Source organism: Megascapheus bottae, chromosome 9, assembly GCF_031878675.1.
Source record: "Megascapheus bottae isolate mThoBot1 chromosome 9, mThoBot2.hap1, whole genome shotgun sequence".
NCBI classification, from domain to species: Eukaryota; Metazoa; Chordata; class Mammalia; order Rodentia; family Geomyidae; genus Megascapheus; species Megascapheus bottae.
Genome location: NC_143517.1, coordinates 67,696,938 through 67,719,900, shown reverse-complemented (window position 1 = coordinate 67,719,900; position 22,963 = coordinate 67,696,938). Strand labels below are relative to the sequence as shown.

General features: G+C 64.3%; 1 protein-coding gene across 3 annotated transcripts in view; it reads right to left on the bottom strand.

Moving 5' to 3' along the window:
* Positions 1-22,963, bottom strand: part of Adgrb1 (adhesion G protein-coupled receptor B1) — a 66,743-nt gene that overhangs the window by 4,740 nt on the left and 39,040 nt on the right. For 2 of the 3 annotated variants that reach the window (XM_090339484.1, XM_090339481.1), the window contains 9 exons: positions 19,290-19,431; positions 14,171-14,274; positions 13,041-13,143; positions 12,223-12,373; positions 11,705-11,774; positions 10,776-10,842; positions 9,334-9,419; positions 3,296-3,467; positions 1,306-1,401 (listed from right to left, as the gene is read on the bottom strand). In XM_090339484.1, coding sequence (XP_090195610.1) covers positions 1,306-1,401; positions 3,296-3,467; positions 9,334-9,419; positions 10,776-10,842; positions 11,705-11,774; positions 12,223-12,373; positions 13,041-13,143; positions 14,171-14,274; positions 19,290-19,431 — 991 coding nt within the window. Of the gene's footprint in view, positions 1-1,305; positions 1,402-3,295; positions 3,468-6,469; positions 6,557-9,333; positions 9,420-10,775; positions 10,843-11,704; positions 11,775-12,222; positions 12,374-13,040; positions 13,144-14,170; positions 14,275-19,289; positions 19,432-22,963 lie in introns of all 3 variants that reach the window. The other variant, XM_090339483.1, reaches the window with a different exon arrangement.

The window sequence follows — 22,963 nt, the reverse complement described above, 5'->3', positions numbered from 1 at the left end:
AAGCGTGCACATGCGTGTCCACGGCACACCTGGGCCATGACCCTGCATTCCCGTGAGTGCTGTTGAGCAGGCAGGCAGGTGTCCATGGCACACCCAGGAGGCAACACCCCATGCAATCTTATGAGTTCTAGAAAGCCTGTGTGTGGAGGTGTGGGGAGGGGCTCCCGTCGCATTCAGTGTGTGTGTGTGTGTGTGTGTGTGTGTGTGTGTGTGTGTACCTGTGCCTTCGTGGGTCTCTGCACGAAGCGTGCAGGTGTTTCAGCACCTTCACAGGTGTGTCCACATGTGGTTTGCCTTCACAGGCAAGCGTGTGTGGGTTCACTCCATGTGTATGAATGCATGTCTACCTGTGTCTTCACCAGTGAGGGTGTGCAGTGGTCCCGGTGTGTGTAAGCACGCCTTTACAGGCCAGCATCTACGTGTGTGATGTGCATTACAAGATGTGTCCATGTGGCTTACATGTTCACAAGCTCTTGAATATGCCTTTGCATGTACGAGTGAGCTGCATGTATGTGTGCGTGTGTGTAAAACACACAATCCTCTAAGGCCTGTGGAGCAGCTGGTGTCTAGCCGTCCAACTGCAGCAGGGTCACACGGGGCAGCAGTGGGGGGGAAGTGCTCCCCACACTGTGAGCCCATCTAGAGGCCACCTAGAACCTGACCCGAGGGTCCTTCCCTGCAAATGCAGGTGTCAAGCTGTCTGGAAGATCAACAGAGCCTTCCCTGAGATCAGGGGTCAGAGAAGCTGTGTGTCCAAGTGCCAAAATTTCACTCACTGTCCAGTACCCCAATACCTGCTTCCTTCTACACAGAGATGCTGAGGTCCAGGAAAGGGCCTGCGGGGACTCCTCAGAGCAGAGGCCCCAGCCTGGCCTGGCACTGGCTGCCCGGGGGACAGCGGATCAGGGCCAGAACAAGGCCGGGGCGGAGGAGGGCCTGCACCTTCCGCCCTGTGAGCCAGGGCCGAGGCAGGCTGCCAGTGAAGGTGAGGGGAGATCTGGTGAGGAGACGGGACAAGGCTACCCTGGTTTCTGGCTGGACTGCTGGACCCAAGGCTACCAGGCTGTGCTGTGGCAAGTCAAGGCTTTGCCACACACAGGAGTCTGGTGCCAGGGTGACCCCAGGGTGACGAGATGGCACACAGCCAGATATGGACATGACCATACTAGGTCTCCATCTGGCCCAGGGCTTTCACCATAGCTGTAAACCAGGCCCTGGGGGAACACAGAGGCACTGGGAGAGCATGGAGGCCGGGGGTGGGGGGACAGAGGCCCCTGTGGGGGGTGGCAGGGCCCCCAGTCCTACCATGAGCTGGGCGTGGCCATTCTGGAAGGAGCCGCCCGAGTCCCCGTTGCCTTCCTCCTGGCGGTCCACCACTCGGCACTTCACAGCGTCCTGGACCTGGGAGGGTGGAGAGCGCCAGTGGGCCTCGTGGGGGGCAGCGCCCCACACCAGCCACCAGAGGGGCCACACATGGCACTGGGGGAGAAGAGCAGCGACACAGCCTCTTGGAACTCTAGGCCTTCCTTAGCACCCATCAGCCTTCACTGGGTCCCCAGCACGCCTATCCTTATCCCGCACGTCCCTGCGATGGACATGTCCAGCCAGGGGCGGTCACTTCCAGGGGGGCACGTGTGGGCGAGGCCAGCCATGCAGCCAGGATGAGGTGGGCTGGATATCCGGGGTGGTTACGCACACAGGATAAAGGGCACGGGAGCAGCTGCCACCCAGGCTCCAGGGCTGTGGGAGTTGACCGGGTGCTCGTCCCCCCGACAGCAGAATGCAGAGCCTGGGCCTCCAGCCGATTCCCAATTTCCTGGCCACGAGGCTGCACACGAGGTCCATTCATGCAGCCCTGGCTGGGCAGCTGCCCCACGCCTCTCCGTCAAGGTCACTGGACCTGCTGTTCCTGTACTCAAATGCTGAGCCATGCCGTCGAAAAAAGAGAACGGGAATGGCACTCTCTGACTCTCAGAAAAGCTGGGAGCGGCCAAGAAAAATTAACTGTTCCTAGCACAGCAGAGACCTGAGATTCTGCCCTAAATGTGAGCTCACCAGAATCCAAAGTTCTTGGACCTTGGAGTCCAGTGAAGGCCTAAATAGACTGCTGTCCCCCTCCATGCTTCCTAAGATAAGGGAGTCTCTCATCCTGAGGTGGTATCACTGCTCCATCTGTAACTTCAAGGATGTCAACTTGTTTCCTGCCCGCACTTCCCCACTCCAGATTCTAGGTAGGCTCCGTGCTCCTTCTCTGCGCTGCTCACGGTGGTGGGGCTTCCCGGCTCTCTTTATTAGACTTCCCAGCTCAGCATTTACAGGCTCCCACTGCGTCTTTTCTAGGAATCCCTGTCCGGTCTCTACCCAGTGGTGGGAGGGGCCTCCTCTCCCTCAGAGCTCTGGAGTCTGAGTTTCTCAAGCTCCTTCAGTCATCAGGACATTCCTGGTCCTTTTCTGACGGCTTCCCAGTTTTGTTTCATGGAGGCCAGGCAGGGGGCAGGGGGAAGAGCGTGGCCTCAGGATGAAGTGGCAGCAGAAAGCTGTGGGGCCAGACGGCGGCACCGGCTGGTGGGCTCCGAGCCAGCTGCCAGAGGCGGGCCGAGGGCAGTGGTGGCGAGGTCTGGGGCCGGGGTTTCTTCCGGGATGGCAGGGAGTGGGCCCAGAGGTCTGTCTTCCCTGCTCCCCAGTGCCCGGCTGGCTCTATGGCTATCTCCTTCCTTCCAACCCCAGGGGCAGCCCTGTGAGCAGGGTGAGGGCTGTGGCATTGGCACAGTGTGTAGAAGGCCTTGGGAGCCTCGGTTGCTATTCTCGAGGGCAAGAGCCCTGGTCCTGCAGAGAGCCTGGCCACCTCCAGGCACCCAACATCCCTGCCTCCAACAGCTGAGGCCACCTCCTGCATTGTCCCATAGCATTGGGAAGTTCCAGGGAGAAAGGGAGCGAGGACTTCCCCCCCCCCCCCGCCCCTCCACCCCTGGCTGACCTCTAGGGCAGCCACAGCCTCCCGGGGTTCGCAGGTCTCAGGTCCAGACACAGCTCCCGCACCACTACCCTTTACTCCCTCATGACTACTGGCCTTTGGGACCATTTGGTGAGAACCTAATACGACAGCCTCTGAAAAGCTCTGGGAAACGGCAGCGCACCTGCCCTGGGCCTCCTGCTCCACAACCCTCCTCTGTGCGGTGTCCCCAGGCCGAGGCTGGAGGATGGTATTCGGCGAGCCTGACGCGGTCCCGTCTGCGGAGGCCAGCCCCAGCCCCCCGCCCCCGCCCTGGGGACGTGGTGTGGGGTGTCTGCCCACCTCTCGCCGCAAGATGCAATGCACCATCACAATGACGAAGCCCTCCAGAGAGTCAAAGACGGCGAAGAGGATCTGGAAGAGGGCGGAGCGGCGGTCGGTGACGGCCAGCACGGCAGACATCCAGGTGAGTGCCAGCAGGGGCAGCACCACGCAGGAGCTCCACAGGGAGGCCCTGGGGACGGAGGGCATCAGCTGCGGCCCCCGGCGGCTCCTCAGGGCCGGCCCTGCCCCCCACCCTTCCCGAGACCCTCCCTCCGCAGCACCCACGGGCCCCCGAACGCAGGGGCTCAGGGACTCAGGAGGAAGGCCCGAGCCCCAGCAAGGCCGAGGGCAGGCTCGGGTCCCTGACTCTCAGAAGACGGGGATGCAGACTGGAAGGGACGGGATCCTGCGGGCTAGGTGGGCGAGGAGACCTGTTGGCTCCAGTTTCCAGGGGCCCAGGTCCCAAACGGCAGGGCAGATGGCACACTGGCCAGCCCACGGCGAGAAAGCTAGGAACCGGAGGGCAGGAGGGACAGAAAATTGAGGGAAGACAGGACAGACAGTGGACGGGACAGCTGGACAAAGCCAGGGGGCAGAGGAGACTGACACAGACAGAAACATAGAGGACAGGTGTTTCCTCCTCTCTGGGGCCCCATCCCTCCTGAGCCCCAGCCACCTGAGGGTCCGCCCAGGGCTCTCCCACCCTCGCCACGGCTGCACACCCGCTGCCAGTTGGGGCCTTGTGGGACGCAGATGCCCAGGACATGTGCCCGGCCCCGACTCGGCACCATCTCACTCTCAGGGGCCACTTGTGCCGGGGACCATCACCGGCGTGCCCAGGGTTGTCTGTGCCCACTGCCCGGGACCCCATCAGCACCATGCACACACTCTCCTCCTTGCAGGGGTCACCCTGCTGCCTCCCCCAAAGAGGAGGAAGCACAGAGCGGTGCTGGACCAGTCTGTCAGACATCGCCACGCTGGCTTCCGCCTCTTGAGGAGCTGGTATGACAGCCATGGTGCCCGGCTTGTCCTCATCTCTTGACCTAAGCACAGCCAGCCTCCCTGTCCCCTCCCCTTGACCCCAGCTAGCCTGGCTCTGGTCCTTTCCCAATGACCCTGTCCCCATGAGCTGCCTGTCCTAGCTGCAGCATCACCACCTGACATGGCTGCCACTGTCTCCAGGAGAACACGCAGGATGGGTCCCTTGACTCTGCCCAGAAAACGCCTCTTGGGTCCCAGGGACAGCTGTTGGGGGGACACAGCTGGAAGTCTCCCTGGTGGGGCACAGTGGAGGCTTCCAGACAGACCTCACATGGCCCCCATCTAGATAGGGCTGCGTGAGTTCTCAAACACCTCCTCCATGGCTCTCCTCAAACGGAAACCCTTTGTGAGGCCGGAAGCCCAGGCTCCTGGTGGCCAGGCCACCCCTTCAGGCTCCCTGCTCTGAGCTTGGGTGGTGGGGCCTCCTTCACAGCTCTAGGCCCTCTGACACCCAGGGAGGCAGTGGCTGCCAGAGCTGTGACGTGACAGGCACAGGAACTCACGTGCCCAACGCATCACTGTCTTGACTAAAACCCTCTCAGCCTCCATTTCTCCACTGAGTCAGACCCCAGATCCTCCTTCTTTACTTTAAAAGCAGACATTCTGGGGCCAGGAGATTGGCCTAACGGTACAGTGCTTGCCTCGCATGTATGAAGCCCTTGGTTCGATTCCTCAGTACCACATACACAGAAAAAGCCAGAAGTGGTGCTGTGGCTCAAGTGGTAGAATGCTGGCCTTGAGAAACCCAAGGACAGTGCCCAGGCCCTGAGCTCAAGCCCAGAACTGGCAAAAAAAATGTAAATAAATAGAGCAGACCTTCTTTGCGCTATTACCCCGTCCCGGCCTGGGTCTGGTGAGGGAGAAGAGGCCCCTACGTCTTCTCAGCTGACATTTTGACTGTCCTTTTAGCTGCAGCTGGCAGCTAGCCTGTGGGACGGGGGTGCGGGTCTGTAATGACCCCTGAGTGTGTGGCTTCCACAGAGGGCTGTGGGGTGCAGGGCCTTCTGTGCAGGTTGCAGGCAGGCACAGAAAGATCTAGAAAGGCACATCACAGCCCCACATGAAGGGAGCCCAAAGCTACTGGCTCCCTCGGGAATCAGCTGCTGTAGGAGGGCTTAACTTGGGTCCTGGGTCACTGCCCAGAGGGTCCTTCCCCTCTACTTCTCGTTCCTGCAGTGAAACTGCCAGCCCCACACCCCTCCTTCCAGGGGCATAGGGCCTGGCTTCTGGGGAACGTGGGCCCCAGGGACAGCACAATGCTTGCTGGCTTCACACCTGAATCCAGCGGCTCCCACCAGAGACCCCAGAACCCTGCACTCAGGTCGGGGGGCCATGGAAGGGTGAGGAATGGGAGGAGGAATAGGGGGAAGGCATGGAGGGATAAGAATTGGGCACTCAGGCTGGGGGGCAGACCTGGAGGGGGGAGGCACGGAGGAGGAGGAGGAGATGTGGGGCTTGGCTGTCACTCTGACTGGAGGAGGTGGGCCTGAGATTCCCACTGTGTTCACAAAGCCGAGGCCCTCCAGGCAGAGCCCACAATGCCCTTCTGTCCTTCCCTGTTCCCCAGGGACGCCAGCCAGAGCAGTGAACGAGTCCTGGACCCCAAGCCCTTGGCCGTCACCTCTCACACATCTGCCTGCATGGATGTGTGCAAGTAACACTCCTTACATGTGCACACACCATGTCCATACATACACCCTCTGCATCTGCACACATGCTTAAATAAACCTATCCCCTGCTCACACCTGCTCACCCCAGTTCTCATAATACTCCACGCATGTCGTCTAAGAAGCCACTCTCCCGCATGTGCCACACATGCACACAGCAGTCACAAGCTCACACTGCATGCGTGCACACTCAGGCTCACACAGCCCCAGAACACTCTCACAGGCTGGTCCCCACCCACCTGCACACTTGTTGGGGGCGCTCTGGGTGCCGCACACGGCCCTGGGGGATCGCCCAGACGGCACCTCCCAGCCCCACTGTCTCAGCCTGGAGCTCATAAGACAGGGCCTGGGGGCTACCCGCAGACCCCGAGGAGAAGAGCAGAAATGAAAGAAAAGAAAGAAAAACATGACACAGAAACGTGGCTCAGGCGAGAGAGAGGCCGGCGGGGCCCACCCGGGGCCTCTGGGGGCAGTGGGCACTAACATGGCGTTACTGGTGGCATCGGAGGTGACCTCGGCTGCAGGGAGGGCTCCACACTCGGCACAGGAGAGGGGGGGCGCGGGCAGCTGACTGCAAGTGAGACCAAAAGGCTGAAACAAAAGCAAACACGGAAGCAACGGGGCCACAGAAAAGAGCAAACCCATCAGGGCGGCTGCAACTGGAGGCCGGCTGAGGGGACGGCTAGGACGGGAGGGAGTGTGGGCCCGGTGCCCCGGGCTGGAGGCCGGCTGAGGGGACGGCTAGGACGGGAGGGAGTGTGGGCACGGTGCCCCGGGCTGGAGGCCAGGCGGGCAGTCCTGGTTCCGGATGCCCATGCTGGCTGACTACGGCTCTCTCACATGTCCCTGAGCCACAACTCCGGGAGAAGGCCCTGCCACCCCTCCTGCTGAGCCAGGGAAACTGCGCAACCATCCCAGAAGGTGGGGCGCTGGCTGCCAGCCCGGTGCAGGACTCGTCAGAACAGCGGGCAGTGAGCTCCCGCCTGAGACTGACCTGGGCGGCGCCTCCCGCAGGCGTACTGCGCACGCGCATGTGTGATGCACACGTGTGCACGGCCAGCAGGCCAGCCTCTGCGAGGAGAGGGTCCTCAGGTGAGTGACAGCCCACCCTCCACCAGTGAGTCACACGCCCTGAACCTGACTCTGTGGTAAGACAGAAACAGAAAACAGGATGCGTCTCCACGGCCCCTCCAAGTGCAATGCACACACCCCGGCCTGTGGCGTGCTCGGTGGACGCAGACCTCACGGCTTATGCAGCTGCAGTCCGCACGGGATGTGCAGTAAGTGCCAGACACGGAGCACTGCGGCCTCTGGAGTATGTCCAAGATTGTGCAGGGGGTGTGGTGGGTGTGTCAGGGGGCCTGCAGGGTGTGTGTGTGTGGTGGGTGTGTCAGGGGTCCTGTAGTGCATGGTGGGTGTGTCAGGGGGCCTGCAGGGTGTGTGTGTGTGTGTGTGTGTGTGTCAGGAGTCCTGTGGTGTGTGGTGTGTGTGTCAGGGGTCCTGCAGTGTGTATGTGTGTGGTGGGTGTGTCAGGGGTCCTGTGGTGCATGGTGGGTGTGTCAGGGGGCCTGCAGGGTGTGTGTGTGTGTCAGGAGTCCTGTGGTGTGTGGTGGGTGTGTCAGGGGTCCTGCGGTGTGTGTGTAGGTGTGTCAGGGGTCCTGCGGTGTGTGTGTAGGTGTGTCAGGGGTCCTGCAGTGTGTGTAGGTGTGTCAGGGGTCCTGCAGTGTGTGTAGGTGTGTCAGGGGTCCTGCAGTGTGTGTGGGGGGTGTCAGGAGTCCTGTGGTGTGTGGTGGGTGTGTCAGGGGCCTACAGTGTATGTGGGAGGTGTCAGGAGTCCTGTGGTGTGTGTAGGTGTATCAGGGGTCCTGTGGTGTGTGTGGTGGGTGTGTCAGGGGTCCTGCAGTGTGTGTGGTGGGTGTGTCAGGGGTCCTGTGGTGTGTCAGGGCTCCTGCGGTGTGTGTGGTGGGTGTGTCAGGGGTCCTGTGGTGTGTGTAGGTGTGTCAGGGGTCCTGTGGTGTGTGTGTAGGTGTGTCAGGGACCTGCAGTGTGTGTGTGTGAGGGATCCTGTGGTGTGTGGTGAGTGTGTCAGGGGTTCTGTGGTGTGTGTATAGGTGTGTCAGGAGTCCTGTAGTGTGTGTGTGTGTCAGGGGTCCTGCAGTGTGTGTACAGGGGTCCTGTGGTGTGTGTGTAGGTGTGTCAGGGGTCCTGCAGTGTGTGTGTAGGTGTGTCAGGGGCCTGCAGTATGTGTGTGTGTGTGTGAGGGGTCCTGTGGTGTGTGGTGGGTGTGTGAGGGGTCCTGCAGTGTGTGTGGTGGGTGTGTCAGGGGTCCTGTGGTGTGTGGTGGGTGTGTCAGGGGTCCTGCAGTGTGTGTGGTGGGTGTGTCAGGGGTCCTGTGGTGTGTGGTGGGTGTGTCAGGGGTCCTGCAGTGTGTGTGGTGGGTGTGTCAGGGGTCCTGTGGTGTGTGTAGGTGTGTCAGGGGTCCTGCAGTGTGTGGTGGGTGTGTCAGGGGTCCTGCAGTGTGTGTGGTGGGTGTGTCAGGGGCCTACAGTGTGGGGGAGGCCTGCAGAACCTGCTCCATTTTCTGCATCTCAGCCCAGGAGTTATGGGCAGGGAAGCAGTGCCAGGCCCTTAGCCACAGAAACCTCCGCTCAGAGCCCAGAGCCTCCCTGCAGCCCGCCCCCCAGGCTCCCAGGTCAGAACCACGCGACACCAAGGGACAAGTTCTGCTGCCTGTGCTCACTGGGGAGACCAGGAGGAGCCAGGAAGAGACAGAGACGGAGAGACACCAAGGAAGACTGGCACAGAGGGGAAGGCAGGGCTAGGACCCCACGCAGAAACCAGCGGCAGGGCACACAGAGGTGGGCAGGGGAGGGAGAAGACCTGAAGGGCAGGTGGGGCTTCTGCCCAGCCTCCTGCAACCCTCCTGGCCCCCAGGGCCATTCTGTCCTGACACCGTGAGCCCTGCTTCCCCACATGGCTCCCGACTGTCCTCCCTGAGACAAAGGCCCCCACTCGGGACCTGGCTGAGGTGCAAGGTTCTACCTCGGGGCCACACAGAAGCCGTGCGGGGCAGCAGATCCCGGGGAATGGGGGCCCCTGGCCTGAGACTGGAGGGGAGACTGCAAGCAACCCGTGCCACTCGTCCTAGGGACCCCAAGGTTCCCACCCTGCAATGATACAGAGTAACCGAGGCACCGAGGGAGGACGGGGCCTCGGTGGACTCTGCTGAGCCCACAGCCTTGCGGGGCCAGAGGGGGCGCCGGGGCCTGTGCACCTGCAGGGCTCAGTGGGGTGGGTGCTGGGGTTTTCCAGCTTATGGTGTCAAGGCGCCAGGGCAGCCAGGCCTACCCTGCCCGCTCCTTCAGCTTCTTGTCCGTGATGCCATCTTTGGACACGAGCTTGTTGAAGACCAGGATCCCGAGCACCATGTTTACCTGCCGGCAGAGGCGGGGTGAGGGCCCCCTGCACACAGGCCAGCCCAGCCACACCCAGGGCCCGGGAGGTCCCCAAGGCCAAGACCCTCAGTGAGCAAGGGAGTATCCACTCAGCCCTATCCTTCAGGGTCCCCACACGGCCTCACAACCCCCCTCCATCCCCCTCCCCCCTCAGCCTCGCCCCACCGAGACAGGAGCAGGCCCAGTTCCAAACTCTGGGGACCCCATGTCTCTCTCTGGTCATCTGCTGACGCCTCACCTCCAGGCTAGGAGCCCCGGGCTCTCACTACAGAAAGGCTACCTCAAGTACAGTCCCCAGCCTGGCCCCTGGGGCCTGGCTCCCGAGGCCAGGTGGGGAGCCTGGGGCCCCAGAGTCCACACACAGGTCCAGGGGCCTGCGAGCTCAGGTGCAGCCTGGCTGACTAACATAGCTGAGGAGGAGGGGGTGGGCAGTCCTGGCCCCAGCGACGGGCCGGCAGCAGGCTCTGTACCGCCCAGTCAGCTACCCACCCCTTCCAGTCTCTATCCCTTAAACGGCTTCACGCCCTTGGCCAAATACAAGCACTGACAGGTTCTGGTGCCCGGGCCGCTTCCACCGGGCAACTCTGATGACTTAGAGGGGTTCCAGTCCTGGGGTGCCCCACAAATGCTGCCAATTGCCTCCATCCACCACCCCAGGCTGCACCCCCATTCTGTAGGGCCCACCACTCAGGTGCCCAGTGTCCACCACGCCCAGCCTGTGCTGAGCTCCCACTAGAAGGTGTGAGTGTGGGGGGGGGGCGTGGGTAAGAACCAGAGCAGAACCCATTCTTGGCTGGGTCCCCAGCCCTGGGCTGTCTTGTCCTCCGGAGGCGGGGATGGGAGCTGGGCTTGGGCCAGGCAGTGCAGAAGGGGTGATCGGGCAGGCTCCCATCCCTGCCCCTCGCCCGTGGCTGTGTGCTTCTTACCAAACAGACTAGAGAACTCAAGGCCCACGGATGGGCAGGTCTTCCTCCTGCTGCAGACCCCCAGGACAAGCAGCCCCAGCCCCTGCACCCTATACTGGCGGCTGGTAGTGGACGCCTGTGGCTGGACCTAAGCCGAATTGTCCCTTGGCTTCCGTGGTCCATCCGGCCCCGCCCACACCGTGACTCCATCACCAACCAGACCCGCAACGCTCAGTAACTAGGCAGGCTGTGCTCATGAAAAGCCAGTTCCCTGCCCGACCCCAGCTCCCTGCCGTGCAGTCCGAGTGGGGAGCCATACCCCTCCGTGACCACACGCCCCAGGAGGCCAAGCCCCCACCGCGGTCCCCACCACAGTGGCCCAGAGGAGGGTGCATTAGGGGCAAGGGTGGGAAGCAGGCCAGGCCAGTACCAGCACAACAGCGGCAGCGGGTCCCACGAAGGCGTAGAGCAGCCCCCCCTCCAGTGAGAGCCAGCAGCTGTGAAGGAGACTGGAGGTCGGTGCCCGCGGCTCCCGGCAGGGCAGGGGCGCAGAGGGCCAGCACCTGCTGTGTGCGGGACGCACAGGCGCTGCTGACTTCGGGGGGCCCCTGCTCACGGATGAGAAAGGGGCCCAATGCTAGGACAGCCCTGCTCACAACCCTCAGCAGCTCCCCAGGCCTGGACGCTCACCTGGCCTGTCACTAGAGGTCCCCTGGCCTCAGCATCCAGCTGTGGACTCACATGCTGGCCTGGCCTGTCACCAGAGGTCCCCTGGCCTCAGCGTCCAGCTGTGGACTCACATGCTGGCCTGGCCTGTCGCTAGAGGTCCCCTGGCCTCAGCGTCCAGCTGTGGACTCACACGCTGGCCTGGCCTGTCACCAGAGGTCCCCTGGCCTCAGCGTCCAGCTGTGGACTCACACGCTGGCCTGGCCTGTCACTAGAGGTCCCTAGGGTCTTCCCTCTCTATAACAAGACCCCACACTCCTTCGGGGTAGGCCACATCTCCTGCACTCAGGTCCCAGGACCCAGCCTAGAAATGAGCTGTCATGTGTGGAATGGACATGCCCCTGCCCTGCAGTGAGGGCACTGGTGCCTGGCGGGGGGGGGGACAGGGGGAGGGTCTGCTTTGTCTGACTGTTCTGGGGCCTCCTCTTTACCGAACTTGCATACAGGGCAGTTGACACCCCGTGATCATTGGACTGGGTGGGTCTACAGCATTTTACCCCATCTGTAGACCAGACGGAGGCTGGCTGGCTGCTGGGTGCCAGGGAGGTCACCCAGGGGCACCGCCAGCCAGCCTGGGCTGCAGAAGCCGCGAAGATGTCTTGTGGCTGTCCTGTACCCCACCTGCCAACTCACTAGTTCATGGTGCTATAGCCTTTGGCCTTGGTGAATCCCACGGAGATGGCCACCACCAACGCAGGGAGGCCTGGAGAAGGACCAGAAAGAGGACATCAACCCCCCAGGCCCAGGCCCAGCTTCACCTCTGCCTGTGGGGGTAAGGCTGGGAGGAGGCTGAGGTCTCTGTGGATGGGGGGACAGGCTGCGCAAACAGGGGCAGTGAGTGAGAGCGGTGGGCAGGGGGCGAAGATGCGGAGGAGAGCGAGACTGGCAGATGATGAGAAATGAAAAGCCCCAGTCAGATCCCAATTCCAAAGAAAACAGGAATCGCTTGCAGTGTGAGCAAGTGCGGGAGGAGCGACGTGGCATCTCAAAGTGAAGGTGGAGTGGCTGCCACCCGTGCCCGGCAGTCCTGGGGGGTCCAGGCCCAGGACAGAGGGGCCCCAGGGAGCCCCAGCAGGGGGGGACGAGGACCAGCCAGCAGCCGCTCCCTGGGCTCACCCCCCCTCCACCCTCTCCCTGGCCACCCAGCTCACCCCAGCCCAGGCAGAGGAAGCGCTTGCGGACGAGCCGGCTCCGGAGGCGGCCGGTGACGGCCATGTAGGACTGCCAGGCCTCGGTGAGCACCCAGCAGAAGGAGGACAGGAAGAAGAAGTGCAGGAAGGCCGCCACCAGCGTGCACACCACCTGGACAGTGGGCGGCCGGGAGGGCTGGGTGCGAGCCCTCTGACTGCCCGACACCTCCCGCCCATAAGCCAGGCCAGGAGAGGCCCAGGGCCAGTTCCTCAGCTGTAACCCACAAGTCAATAGGCAGGGAACAACCTCTGCCCAAGGCGGTGGTGAGACCCAAGCTTCCAGAGTGGGGGTATGTGACGGGTGTCGAAGCTCAAGCCCCCCGACGAGGGGGTGAGATCCACGTTCTGCCAGGAACATTCCCCTCCTCCTCCAGCTCCTGCCAAATGGCAGTGCAGGGGCCCCTCAGAAGCCCCAGCTCAAGCACCCTGTCCAGAAGGGGGAGAAGGAGAAGCCCAGGGAGGGCGGGCCCACACCAAGGCCTCAAAGCTGGTCACAGACGAGCCGACCGAGGCTGTGCGAGCGGCAGCCATGGCACACAGGGCTCCTGGAACAGGCCTCCTCCTCTCCACTGACTGCGGGCCAAGGGAGCCCCCGGAGGAAGCAGAGGCCCCTTCCCCGGGCTGGGCCAGAGAGGGGGGGTCTGCAGACCACAGGACGGGGGAGGGGCGCAAGCTGAGGCCCACCGTGAAGGGCCTGGCACCAGGCCAGCCAAAGCGGGAGCGGAGGGGGCCACTTTTGCCACTGAACCACAGGGTGTGGCAGTGAGCAGGCTGCCTACCTTGTTGCGGGTCTGAGTCTGCCCGATGAGGATGAGGGCGTTGGAGGAGATGATGGACAGGCAGAAGTTGATGAGGATGACAGAGCGCTCTGAGCGGATGTACCTGCAGGGCGGGACGGGACCGGAGCGTGGCACCCCACAGGCCGCGTCTACGCAGGCACCAGCGTCGAGCACCATTCTCTAGGTCCAGAGCAGCCCCTTCTCCCCACACTCACGCCACCACTGTCCTCAACGCGGCCACCACCTCCCCACCCCAGTCACCACCATCGCACCATCCCCTCACCACGATCACCTGCGTCACCACTACCACCACCTCCGTAACCTCCGTCACCACCACTGCCACCACCACGGTCACCCCAACACCACCACCACTGGCACACTGCACCTGACCCCCGCCACCCCCACTGCAGTGCTTGGGATCAGAGAAGCAGGAGCCTGGAGGCCTGACATGGCTCTGATATGCTGCAGGACCTTAGAAAGGCCGACTGTGCCCCCGAGGCCCCACTTTCCAGCACAAGCTGTCCCAGAGCTCAGAATGTCAGGATGGCCACCGGGGGAGGTGCTTTGAAGACCCTCAAATCTCAGCTGAACAGAGCCTCTGGGCCCCAGTCCCGAGGGGAAAGGCGGCCTGTGGGTGGCTGTGGTGCCCGTGGGAGGAGCTCTGGATAATCTGCCCTTGGACAGGAAGTGACCACTGGGTCACCAGGGGACTCATTATGCACCCCTGTCCAGCAGCCCATCGACCTCCGGATGGCCTCAGGCAGCGGCTGGTTAGGAGCAGCGACAGTCCAGTCGCAGGCGAGCTCAGACTCTTGGGCAGCTGCTCTCCGGCAACCTTAAACTGGGCTTCCTTGCTACCCAGTGGGGCTGGACCCATGTGGGTAAGGAGGCAGCGGGTAGGGCCGCAGTCTACACAAAGATGAGGGCACAGGCCCCACACAGTGACCCCGTGGCTGGCAGCCTGCCATGAGCACCTGCCCCTCCCCAGGACAGAGGCCTGCAGAGGCGGCGGTCCCCGCTGCACCCCGAAGCACGAGGGTGGGGATGAGGCCTGGCCTTGCCAGGGAGCTCGAGCGTGAGGACACACAGGGAAGGTGGTGGGTGTGTCCAGCTGGGGCATGGGCACTCACCTCCACACGGACACGTAGATGATGACCAGCATGAGCAAGGTGAGGGAGGACACGCCACAGCCCACGATCAGCGTCACCGACGGCACCGCTGCCTTCTCCATGGTCTAAACCCAGGGACGCAGGGAATGAGACGCCGCCCTACACGCCATGGCCACACGAACGCCGAGGCCCAGGGGAGCCGGCCAAGGCTGCCCATGCATCCCTGGGTCCTGGCTCCCCTGCCCAGCTGGGCCATTTTTGGGGGGAGTGTGGCCCCACTCTGCTGTGACAGCCACAGCATCCATCCCCTGCGAGGCTTCCATCACCTCACAGACTCCAGTTCCAGGGAGACTCGGCCACCCGTCCCAGCTGGGCCGCCCAGCTGCCGAGCTGCCAGATCCTGGCAGGCCCCTCTCCAGCCTGTGGCTCAGTAAACTGGGGAGAGTGGATGCATGGAGCTCGGACCCAAGGCTGCCGTCTGCTCTCCTTACTCCTCCAGCGTGGGCCAGGCTGACAGAAACCTCCCCCCCCACCTCCCACCTCCCAGCTCAGCCTGGAGACGCCAAGCCAAGCTTCCTCCTGCTTATGCAAGGGTGTGCTCACGTGGGGAGCACTGTGCACGGAGCGCAGCGCGCAAGGCCCAGCTCACAGCCCACATCCTGGGCCTTGGGTGGCTCAGTGATCCCTGGGATGCCCCAGTGAGCCCGGGTGTCGCAGGCCACAGGAAGCTGGGAAAGCTGGGCACCCGTCAGGAGGGCAGCGTGGGAAGGGCTCCTGGCAGCACTCTCCACCGGTGCGGGTGCCCTGCTGCCCCTACGCCTGACTCACCAGCCACTGGGAAGCTCCAAGAACCTCTCTATAGCATACCACACAGGGGAGGGTCCCCACCGCCACACCGCCGATCCTTGGGGCCCTCTGTGCCAGGCTGCAAGCCCCGTGCCCCTCCCCACAGCCTGTCCCCACCTCTGTCCTCCCCTCCGCTCAGCCCAAACCATTGCACTCGCCTCCCAGGAAGAGTGTTCTTGGGGCCTGGGCTGTCCTCCCTACATCCTGAGCCACCCAAGATGCAGGCCCCACCTTGCTGGCACTGCCTGTCCCTGTGGCCGAACCCACCTGGCACCACTGTCCCTGGGGATGAAGGACGGGGCCAGGGAACATTTTAGAACACAGAGGAGGACAATGGTCCCAGAGGCCCCCACCCCTGATGGCCCAGCTTCCATGTGCAGAGCAGAGAAGGCCTTCGGGGGGGGGGGCCCAGTGGGGTGGGGGAAGCTGGCCGCTGAACCTCTGAAAACCTCAGTGCCTCCTGCTCTGGAGGACATCCAGCGGTGACACTGGGTGCCCCTGACGAGGCAGCACCCCTGGCTCTCTCCACCCCTCCTCCCTGGGATGCCAGCACCTTGGGCTTGGGACCCGAGGGGCCCCGCTTTGTGCTGACCCTCATCCACAGAGGCCCCAGCCTGGAGCGTGACGTGAGATCTGCTGGTGGAGAGACACTGCCTGTTCCCAGGCTGCCCTGCCTGCCTCCCTGGCCCTGGCCTCTCACCCCTCTAGGCCATGGCGTGGCCTGATGAGGCCTACTTGCTTGATGCAGCACCAGCCATGCACGTGACATGCCCACACATGCATCTATCTGAGCTGTATGCACATGGCACAAATAACGCTGGGCACCTGCCCAGGGCCCTTGCGCCCAGCCGCTCCTCATACAATCTGCCCTTCTGGAGGAGGATGATGCTGGGAGGCTGGCCAGACCCCTCTCACTGCCCCCGGCCTTTGAACTCTGCAGGAGAGTCCAGCGGCCAGCCAGAGGGGCTTGTCCACCTCAACCCATGCCAAACCACCCTCTGTGAGGCTGCAGGGGTGGCAGGCAGCTGCTCAGTGCCGGTTCTCACCCCAGTGGCCGCTGGGGTCAGACCTTCACCCTGTGCCTTCACCAAGGAGAACCTGGGGCCCAGGCTGGGAGGAGGCCAGGGACAAGTCGGGGACAGAGTGGTCAGCAAATATGGGCAGGTCACAGGTGGCCAAGCAAGTGGCTTGTGCCTGTGCCATGGCTGGCTGCAGTCCTGAATTCTGTGGCCATCTGCCTTGTCTGCCCTCGACAGGTCTGGACGCCACTGCAACTCACACCCCTGTTCACCTGCTGTCAAGAATCACTCCCCACAGTCGTTACCAGGCCCAGGACCACAGGGAGGGGACTGGGGACAGAGCAAGGGTATCAGAACTCCAAGCCTTATAAGAAGGGCAAAGACTATAAACATCAAGAGCGAGAGACAGACAGTCCCAGCTTTCACCTGGCCAGCTCCCACTGGGAGAGCAGCTTGCATGCCAAGCTCAGTGCAGCCCCAGGGCCTTTGCACAGGCTGCTCCTGCTGCTCAGTACCCTTCTCCTGACCTTCCCATGACCCTCCCCTTATCAGAGTTCACTGTCTCATAGAGGCCCTCAAAACTCCAGGAGGGCCAGATTCCAGGCTCTGGGCCGTAGCGCTGGCCCTGGCCTTTCTGGGTCCTGGTCACCTCCACCCTCAGAGCCTTCCCTGTTTGCTGTTGACAGTATTCACTGGTTTCTGCCACCTGAACTCCCTACTCTAGTCTCTCTTCAACCCTGCCCTGCACATGCTTGGTCCCCGAGGAATGGCTCCCATCCTGCGGTCCTGCCACCTGTGTCCTGACACAGTTCCAACACCATCGATGGGTCCAGAATGCTTCCACAAAACCAACCCTACCTCCACGCATGCCTCAGAACCCCGAGTCCTGGAGGCAGCGGCAGAGAAGCCCTGCCCTGGCCACCCTCGGGGCCCCCACACTGCAGTGGGGCCCGATGGCATCCGAGGCTCGGCTTGTAGCCACCTGCTGCCGACAGCGCCGGTGCCAGCTGTCCATGCAGACCCTCGACTACGGCCAGGCTGTGTCGGGCCCCCGGCGCTCAGGTGTGACTCACCTTCCGCAGTCCTGGCCCGCAGCATCCAGCCCACGCCCTGGCTCCGGGCCAGCGCTGGGCGCCTGGGTCTGCCTCCCTCCCTGCCTGCTCAGCTGGCATCTGATGTCCAGGCTCCAGGCACAGGGCGCCTGGCCTCCACTGCATTTCAGGCCCTCACCCAGAGAGCAGTCCCAGGCCCCGCCGCCTGCACGCTCACACCTCCCCCTTACCTGCTGAGAGAGGACCATGGCCCTGGGGTTCGGCCATTTGGCTCTCACCACCTCCCTCCTGACTGCTGCCCTTGCCCTGCCAGTGTCCCCAGGGCCCCCGGGATGGATGGGAGCCCCGCCCCTGCGCAGCCTGCTCTGCCTCCCCTGGCCCCAGCCCCATACCTGTCTCCATGCTCTGTCCTCTGCCAGCCCCTGGGTGGTTGGTGAACTCCCGCGCATCCCTCAGAACCCTGCTCCCAGCCTCTTCATGAGGGCACCTCCCGCAGATGCCGCCCAGGGGGAGGAACTGCCTGAGGCTCCCCGCCCTCCCCTCTCCAGCCTGGGTTGCCCCCTGGCTTGAGCGTGGAGGAATCCAGCCCCGGAGGCAGAACTGGGTCTCCCTGGAGCCTCTGTCTGGTATTCTGGTGTTCACACAAGTCAGGAGCCGGCTGCACCCCAGTGGGGTCCCATCCCCCCTCCACGTCCCCCTTACGGCCAGCACTGGTGGGAGGGGAGGCGTGCGAGAGGAGAGGAAGGCCACTGCTGGCAGGGGAGCTCCAGGTGGAGACCAAGCCGGCTCCCCTCCTAGCCCCATCGGCATTCGGGCCCAGGCTGGACCACTCCGGGTACCTGGAGTCACACACGTGAGGGAACCGAGGCCCAGGAGGGCTGTAGTTTGGGTTATCCTGTGGGGTTTGGGGGCTGGGTCCCAACACCCAGCACACAGCTTTTGTGACTGCTGGCCTGATACCAGAAGCCCCAAGAAAGCCCCTGACCACGGCCACACATCGCTGGACTTGGAGAGCTGTCCGCCCCTCTCCTGCAGAGTGGCCTCCTCTCGTGCTGGCACCCAGCACCCTTGGCTTTGCCTAGAGGGCCTGGGACTGAGCCCATCACTCTTTCCCCAGCGGCAGGAGCCTTACCCAGCCACCTCCAGCGGCTTGGCCCCCACCCCCAGCGCTCCTCCTGAGGACTTGAAGACACCGGGTCTCCAGGGGGAGACACAGGCGCCAGAGCGGAATGCCAGCCCAGGCTCACAGTGTGCAAGGGGCAAGCCTGCTCCTGCAGTCCAGCGCTGACCTCCTCCGGCTGGACCTCATCTGGGGGACGGGGGAGGGGGAGAATCTTACTTCTCCCTGCCCGCTCCTGCACTTTGGCCGGCAGTGGGCCCACGAGGGCTGCCTGGTGCCAAGACCCTAGAACACTGTCCTGTCCAGACTCATCCCAAGTCCTTGAAGCCCTTCCTGAGCCTCGGTTTCCCTGCTTGCCATCCGAGCTCCACGACTATGACCATAAGGTCCCCCTGGCTTTGACCCCATGAGGACCCCTAATGGGGCACGACCTGCTCCCCCCCTTTCCACAGAGGAGAGAGACGGGGTAGTCTGAGGCCGGCGCCTCTGCCCTGTGAAGCTGAGCACTGTGTGGGCTCGGTGAGGTCTCTGGACAGCCAAGGACCACATCCTGTGCAGAGGGCCTCGGAGCTGGCGGTCCCTCCCTGCACCCCAGACCCGGGCAGGGGCGGGCGAGACGGCTGCCTGCCCCACTGCCAGGCTGACCTTGCTGCCTGGCCGCGGGCCGGCCCAGCACCCAGGCCCCAGCCAGCGGGCTGCCCTGGATGCGTCACCATAGAAACCGGCAGCCCCCACAGGAACCACAGGAACAAAAAGGAGGCCCCGGGGCCTGCCTGGGGCTCGGCCAGGCCCAGCAGGCGCAGCCACCCCCGAGCCCTGCCTGGGAGCGCGGGACGGCGCCACCTCCGCACCCAGGGCTCCGCTTCAGGGGGTGCGGCACCCAGGGCCGGGGGAGCCGCCCGGTCCCGGCAGGGGGGAGCAGGTGCCGGGGGGCGGCCCGGAGCCTCGGGGCCTGGCCCTGGGCGCTGCCCCTCGGGGTCTCTGTGCCTCCGAAGTCCCAGCACTCACTTCCCGGGGTCCCCAACTCCGCGCCCCCCCCCCCCCGCCGCCCCGCGCTCCGCCCCGGCCCCGCGCCCCCCTCCGCCGGCCCGTCGGGGTCTCACCGCGTCGGCGCTGAGCTGGGCTAAGATGGCGAAGGTGGAGAGCCGGTCACAGAGGCAGCGCGTCCGGAGGGCGTCGAGGGGCACCGTGCGGCAGCCGCGCCACGACCAGGGCCCGAGCTGCGGGGGGGCGGGGGAGGAGGGTCTGGGCGCGGACACGGAGACGGCGGCGTCAGCGGCGGCGGCCCGGCCCCCCGAGCGCCGCCGCCCCGGCCCGGCCCGCCGCCCGCCGCCGCCGCGCGCCCGCCCCGCCGCCAGGCCCCGCCGCCCCGGCGCCCATGGCCGCGCTCTGCGCCGCCCGCCTCGCCGCCGCGCGCGGAGACGCGGAGCGCAGCCCGCGGGAGCGCGGGGCGCGGGAGCGGCGGGAGGCGGGAGCTGGCCCCGAGCCCGGCCCGCCGGCCCCTCCGGCGGTCCCCGGGCCGCCGCGGTGCCCGCTTCCTGTCGGCCCCGCTCTGGCCAGGCTCGGGGCGCGCAGGACCGCAGGGCGCTGCCGGCTCCCCTCCCAGGCAGGCCGGCCACGCTCGCTCGCCGGGGGCGCGCGGGAGAGGGGCGCCCGGAGACCCGGGCCCCACCGCCCGGGGAGCAGGAGCCACATCTGGGCGCAGAGCCACAGGCCGGGCCTCCTGCCCCGCCCCGCCCCCGCCGGGCCCGGGTCTCCTGGTCACCCCCACAGAGCGCCAAGCCGCTCCTCCAGCAGCCCACCCCGCGGCGCCGAGCCTCAGCCCAGACGGCCCTGTGCTGCGGGCAGGCGCTGTCCAGCTGCTGATTCCAAAGGCCGCCAGCCTGACCGGATGAAGTGCTCACCAAAGGCGCCACGGCCCGCTGCCTCCAACCCTTCTCCTCCCACACCTCCCTTTCTTGGCCCCCTCGTCGGTCAGCAGGAAGGCATCGCGCTGGGCACAGGGGCAGCGCTGACTTCCCCACTGCAGGGTGTGCTCAGGGCCGGGACCCGGGATAAGGGACCCCCGGAACGCCTTAGCACCTGTGACCCTCCATAGTCCTGCTCCAGAGAAGAGCCCGAGCTGCAGGGGGCAGGGGGAGGGGGCAGGCCAGCCTTGGGCTCCAGGTTAGTGACCCCAGGAGCTCCTGCTCACCCTGAAATACAGTACACGGCTCTAGCCTCCAGCTCAAGGCCAGGGCTCCCCCAGGTGAGGGTCCTCTCGATCTACAGAAACAGCACCAAGGAGAGCTCGTGGGAGGCCTCAGGTCACCTGTAAGCACTTGGCTCCAAGCTTGCCTCTGAGCCTCGGGCTTGTCCATTCTGCCCTCACAGGCCTGGGGGCCTGCCACCTCCACAGCCCAGGGCAGCCACCTTCAAGACATCCTTAAAGGAGACTGCATCTTCTGACTACAGGCGGACAGGAGCTGGTGAGTCAGGGGGCAGAAGAAGGAGTGTGGGATCCCTGGAAAGTCCCCAAGCCCCAAGCGATCCCCTGGACCCTCACAGCCAGAAGTCTGCCGAGAGGCCATGCCCGCTCTCCATGTCCCTGTGCCCTGTACCTGTGGTCGGAGCTACTGAGCCCTGCGGATGGCAGCTCCCCTCCAGCATGGGGTAGCCCACTGGCACTACAGTCACACAAGGCCAGCAAGGCACTACCAGGTTTCGGTCACATGCCTGCCAGCCAGGAAAACCCCTGGTGCTGCACTGCCCACGGGGTGGGCCAAGTGGCACTGCGTCTGCTCGCCCTCCTGCTCTGCGCTCACAACCGTCCTAGCTGCCTAGGGGATGCGGGAAGCCCGGGCTGGGACAGCGCCTTGAGCCAGGATGAGGGGAGCCAGGCCGGCAGAGCCAGCAGCCTGGCAGGTTCCCAGCCACACGGACGGGTCCACAGGGTGCCTGGTGCTTGGCCCCCAGGGATGCTGCTGGGCCATCCGTTAGAAGGCTGAGGAGGCCCTGCTGTGCACCTGCTGCAGGGGACATGTCACTGCTCCAAGAACGGCAGGCCCGGCTGGCAGGGGCAGGCGGGCAGGACTGACCGCGGCAAGCTGTCTACAAGGGACAGCATGGGGCCCAGCCGCAGCCTCCTCTTCTCCCTCGCACCCTGAGCAGGGACCATCGCCATCACCCGCCCACACACCCCAATAATAACAGCTTCCTTCCTCCACCCGTTCTCTGCAGCACTCAGATCGGCTTTGTAGATGAAGGGCTCAGCTCCAGCGAGCCGCTGGTGTCCAAGGCCACACAGCAAGACAGCAGCGGGGCCTAGATTCCAGCTCTGCTCCACTTAGCTGGCCCACCTCCGACACACCCACACCTGACCCCAACTGAACAAGATCCGAAGGGATCATCAAGACAGCCTGCCAGCGGGACCCGGAGGTGGGCACAGAGCTGCCTGGCCCATCCAAGCCCCAAACAGAACCGGCCCATGATGGCTGCCCACAAGGCCCCAGACCTCGGCTGAGGAAGTCTGCATACAAGATGTGCGGCTGGCCCAACGGGAGGCTGTCTGGTGCACCCAGGAGCCGGCCAGGAGCCCTAAGGGTCCTCTTATACCGGGGTAGTGAGGAATGCATGAAAGTTCTCCCTCAAGTCTGACTGAAATCCTTCCTGCGGCCGAGGGCACCTGTTCCCAGCTTTGCAACGTGGGCAGGTCACCAGCTCCTGCACGTGGGAGGCCAGTGGCTGCCTCTTGTTGGGTTATAGAAAACTTGCACCATCTGGGTCAGAGCCAGGTCCCCTCCTGCGCCCGGAGCTGAGGAAATCTGGGTCAGTGGCTTCAGGAAAAGTCAGGGAGGCTGTGACACTCAGAGCCAGAGGAGCAGAGAATTGGGCCCCAGTCTCAGTCTAGTCCTCTGCAGGCCAGGAGGGCCCCGCTGTGGAGAATGACTCCCCTGACCGCTCCAAGGCCACCGGTGACCTCCCACAAACCCCCTCACTCCACCCCAGCCTCCCGCTGGCCTGAGTGGATGCCCGCCACAGGTCACTGGGCCCGGGTACGAATTCTGTGGGGGGACACTGCTGTGGGTGCAGGCACAGCCATGGGGGTGGTGCAGCTCAGACGCCGGCTCAGGCCTGCACTGGCCGCCCAGAGGCCTTGAGCCAGAGACTGCACTCAGCAGCCCTGCCTTTCTCAGGACAACAGGGCTGCCCTCCTGCCCCTTTGTCCAGTTCTCATAGCCTCCCTACTCTGCCCTTGAAATCAGCCTCAAACTCTGGACCAGCCTGAGTCTCCTCCCCACCCCCCCCCACGCCTCTGTCCACCCTGCCTGCCTCTGTCCCCTCCACCTGGCTCTATCCCCTCGCTGCCTCTGTCCTCCTGCCTGCCTCAGCCCCTTGGTGACAAGGTGACAAGGGCCAACATAAGCCCCACACGTATGGGACATGAGGGGACAGTCACAGAGGGTGCCCAGAGCCCAGCTCCTGCCCGCCGAGCCAGGGCCTTCTCTGCATCGTGATGCTGCCTGCCAGCCCACGGAGTGGGTGCTATTATGGGACTGTGCGCGGTTGGGGTCCCCTTGGATTTGATGGGCTAATTCACACTCCAGTGTGAATGACTCACAGGGCATCCTCCCACACAGCAGAGAGCAGCTGGGAGTGGGCACAGCGCGCCCCAGCGGGGCATCTCTGGCGCTGGGCAGGGGTGGGAACCGTGTCTCTGCAGGCGAGGCCTCTCAGCCTGCTCTTCAAGGCCCTTCAGGCGCTGGCTTCCACCTGTGCCCCTAAAATCGTCCCCTGT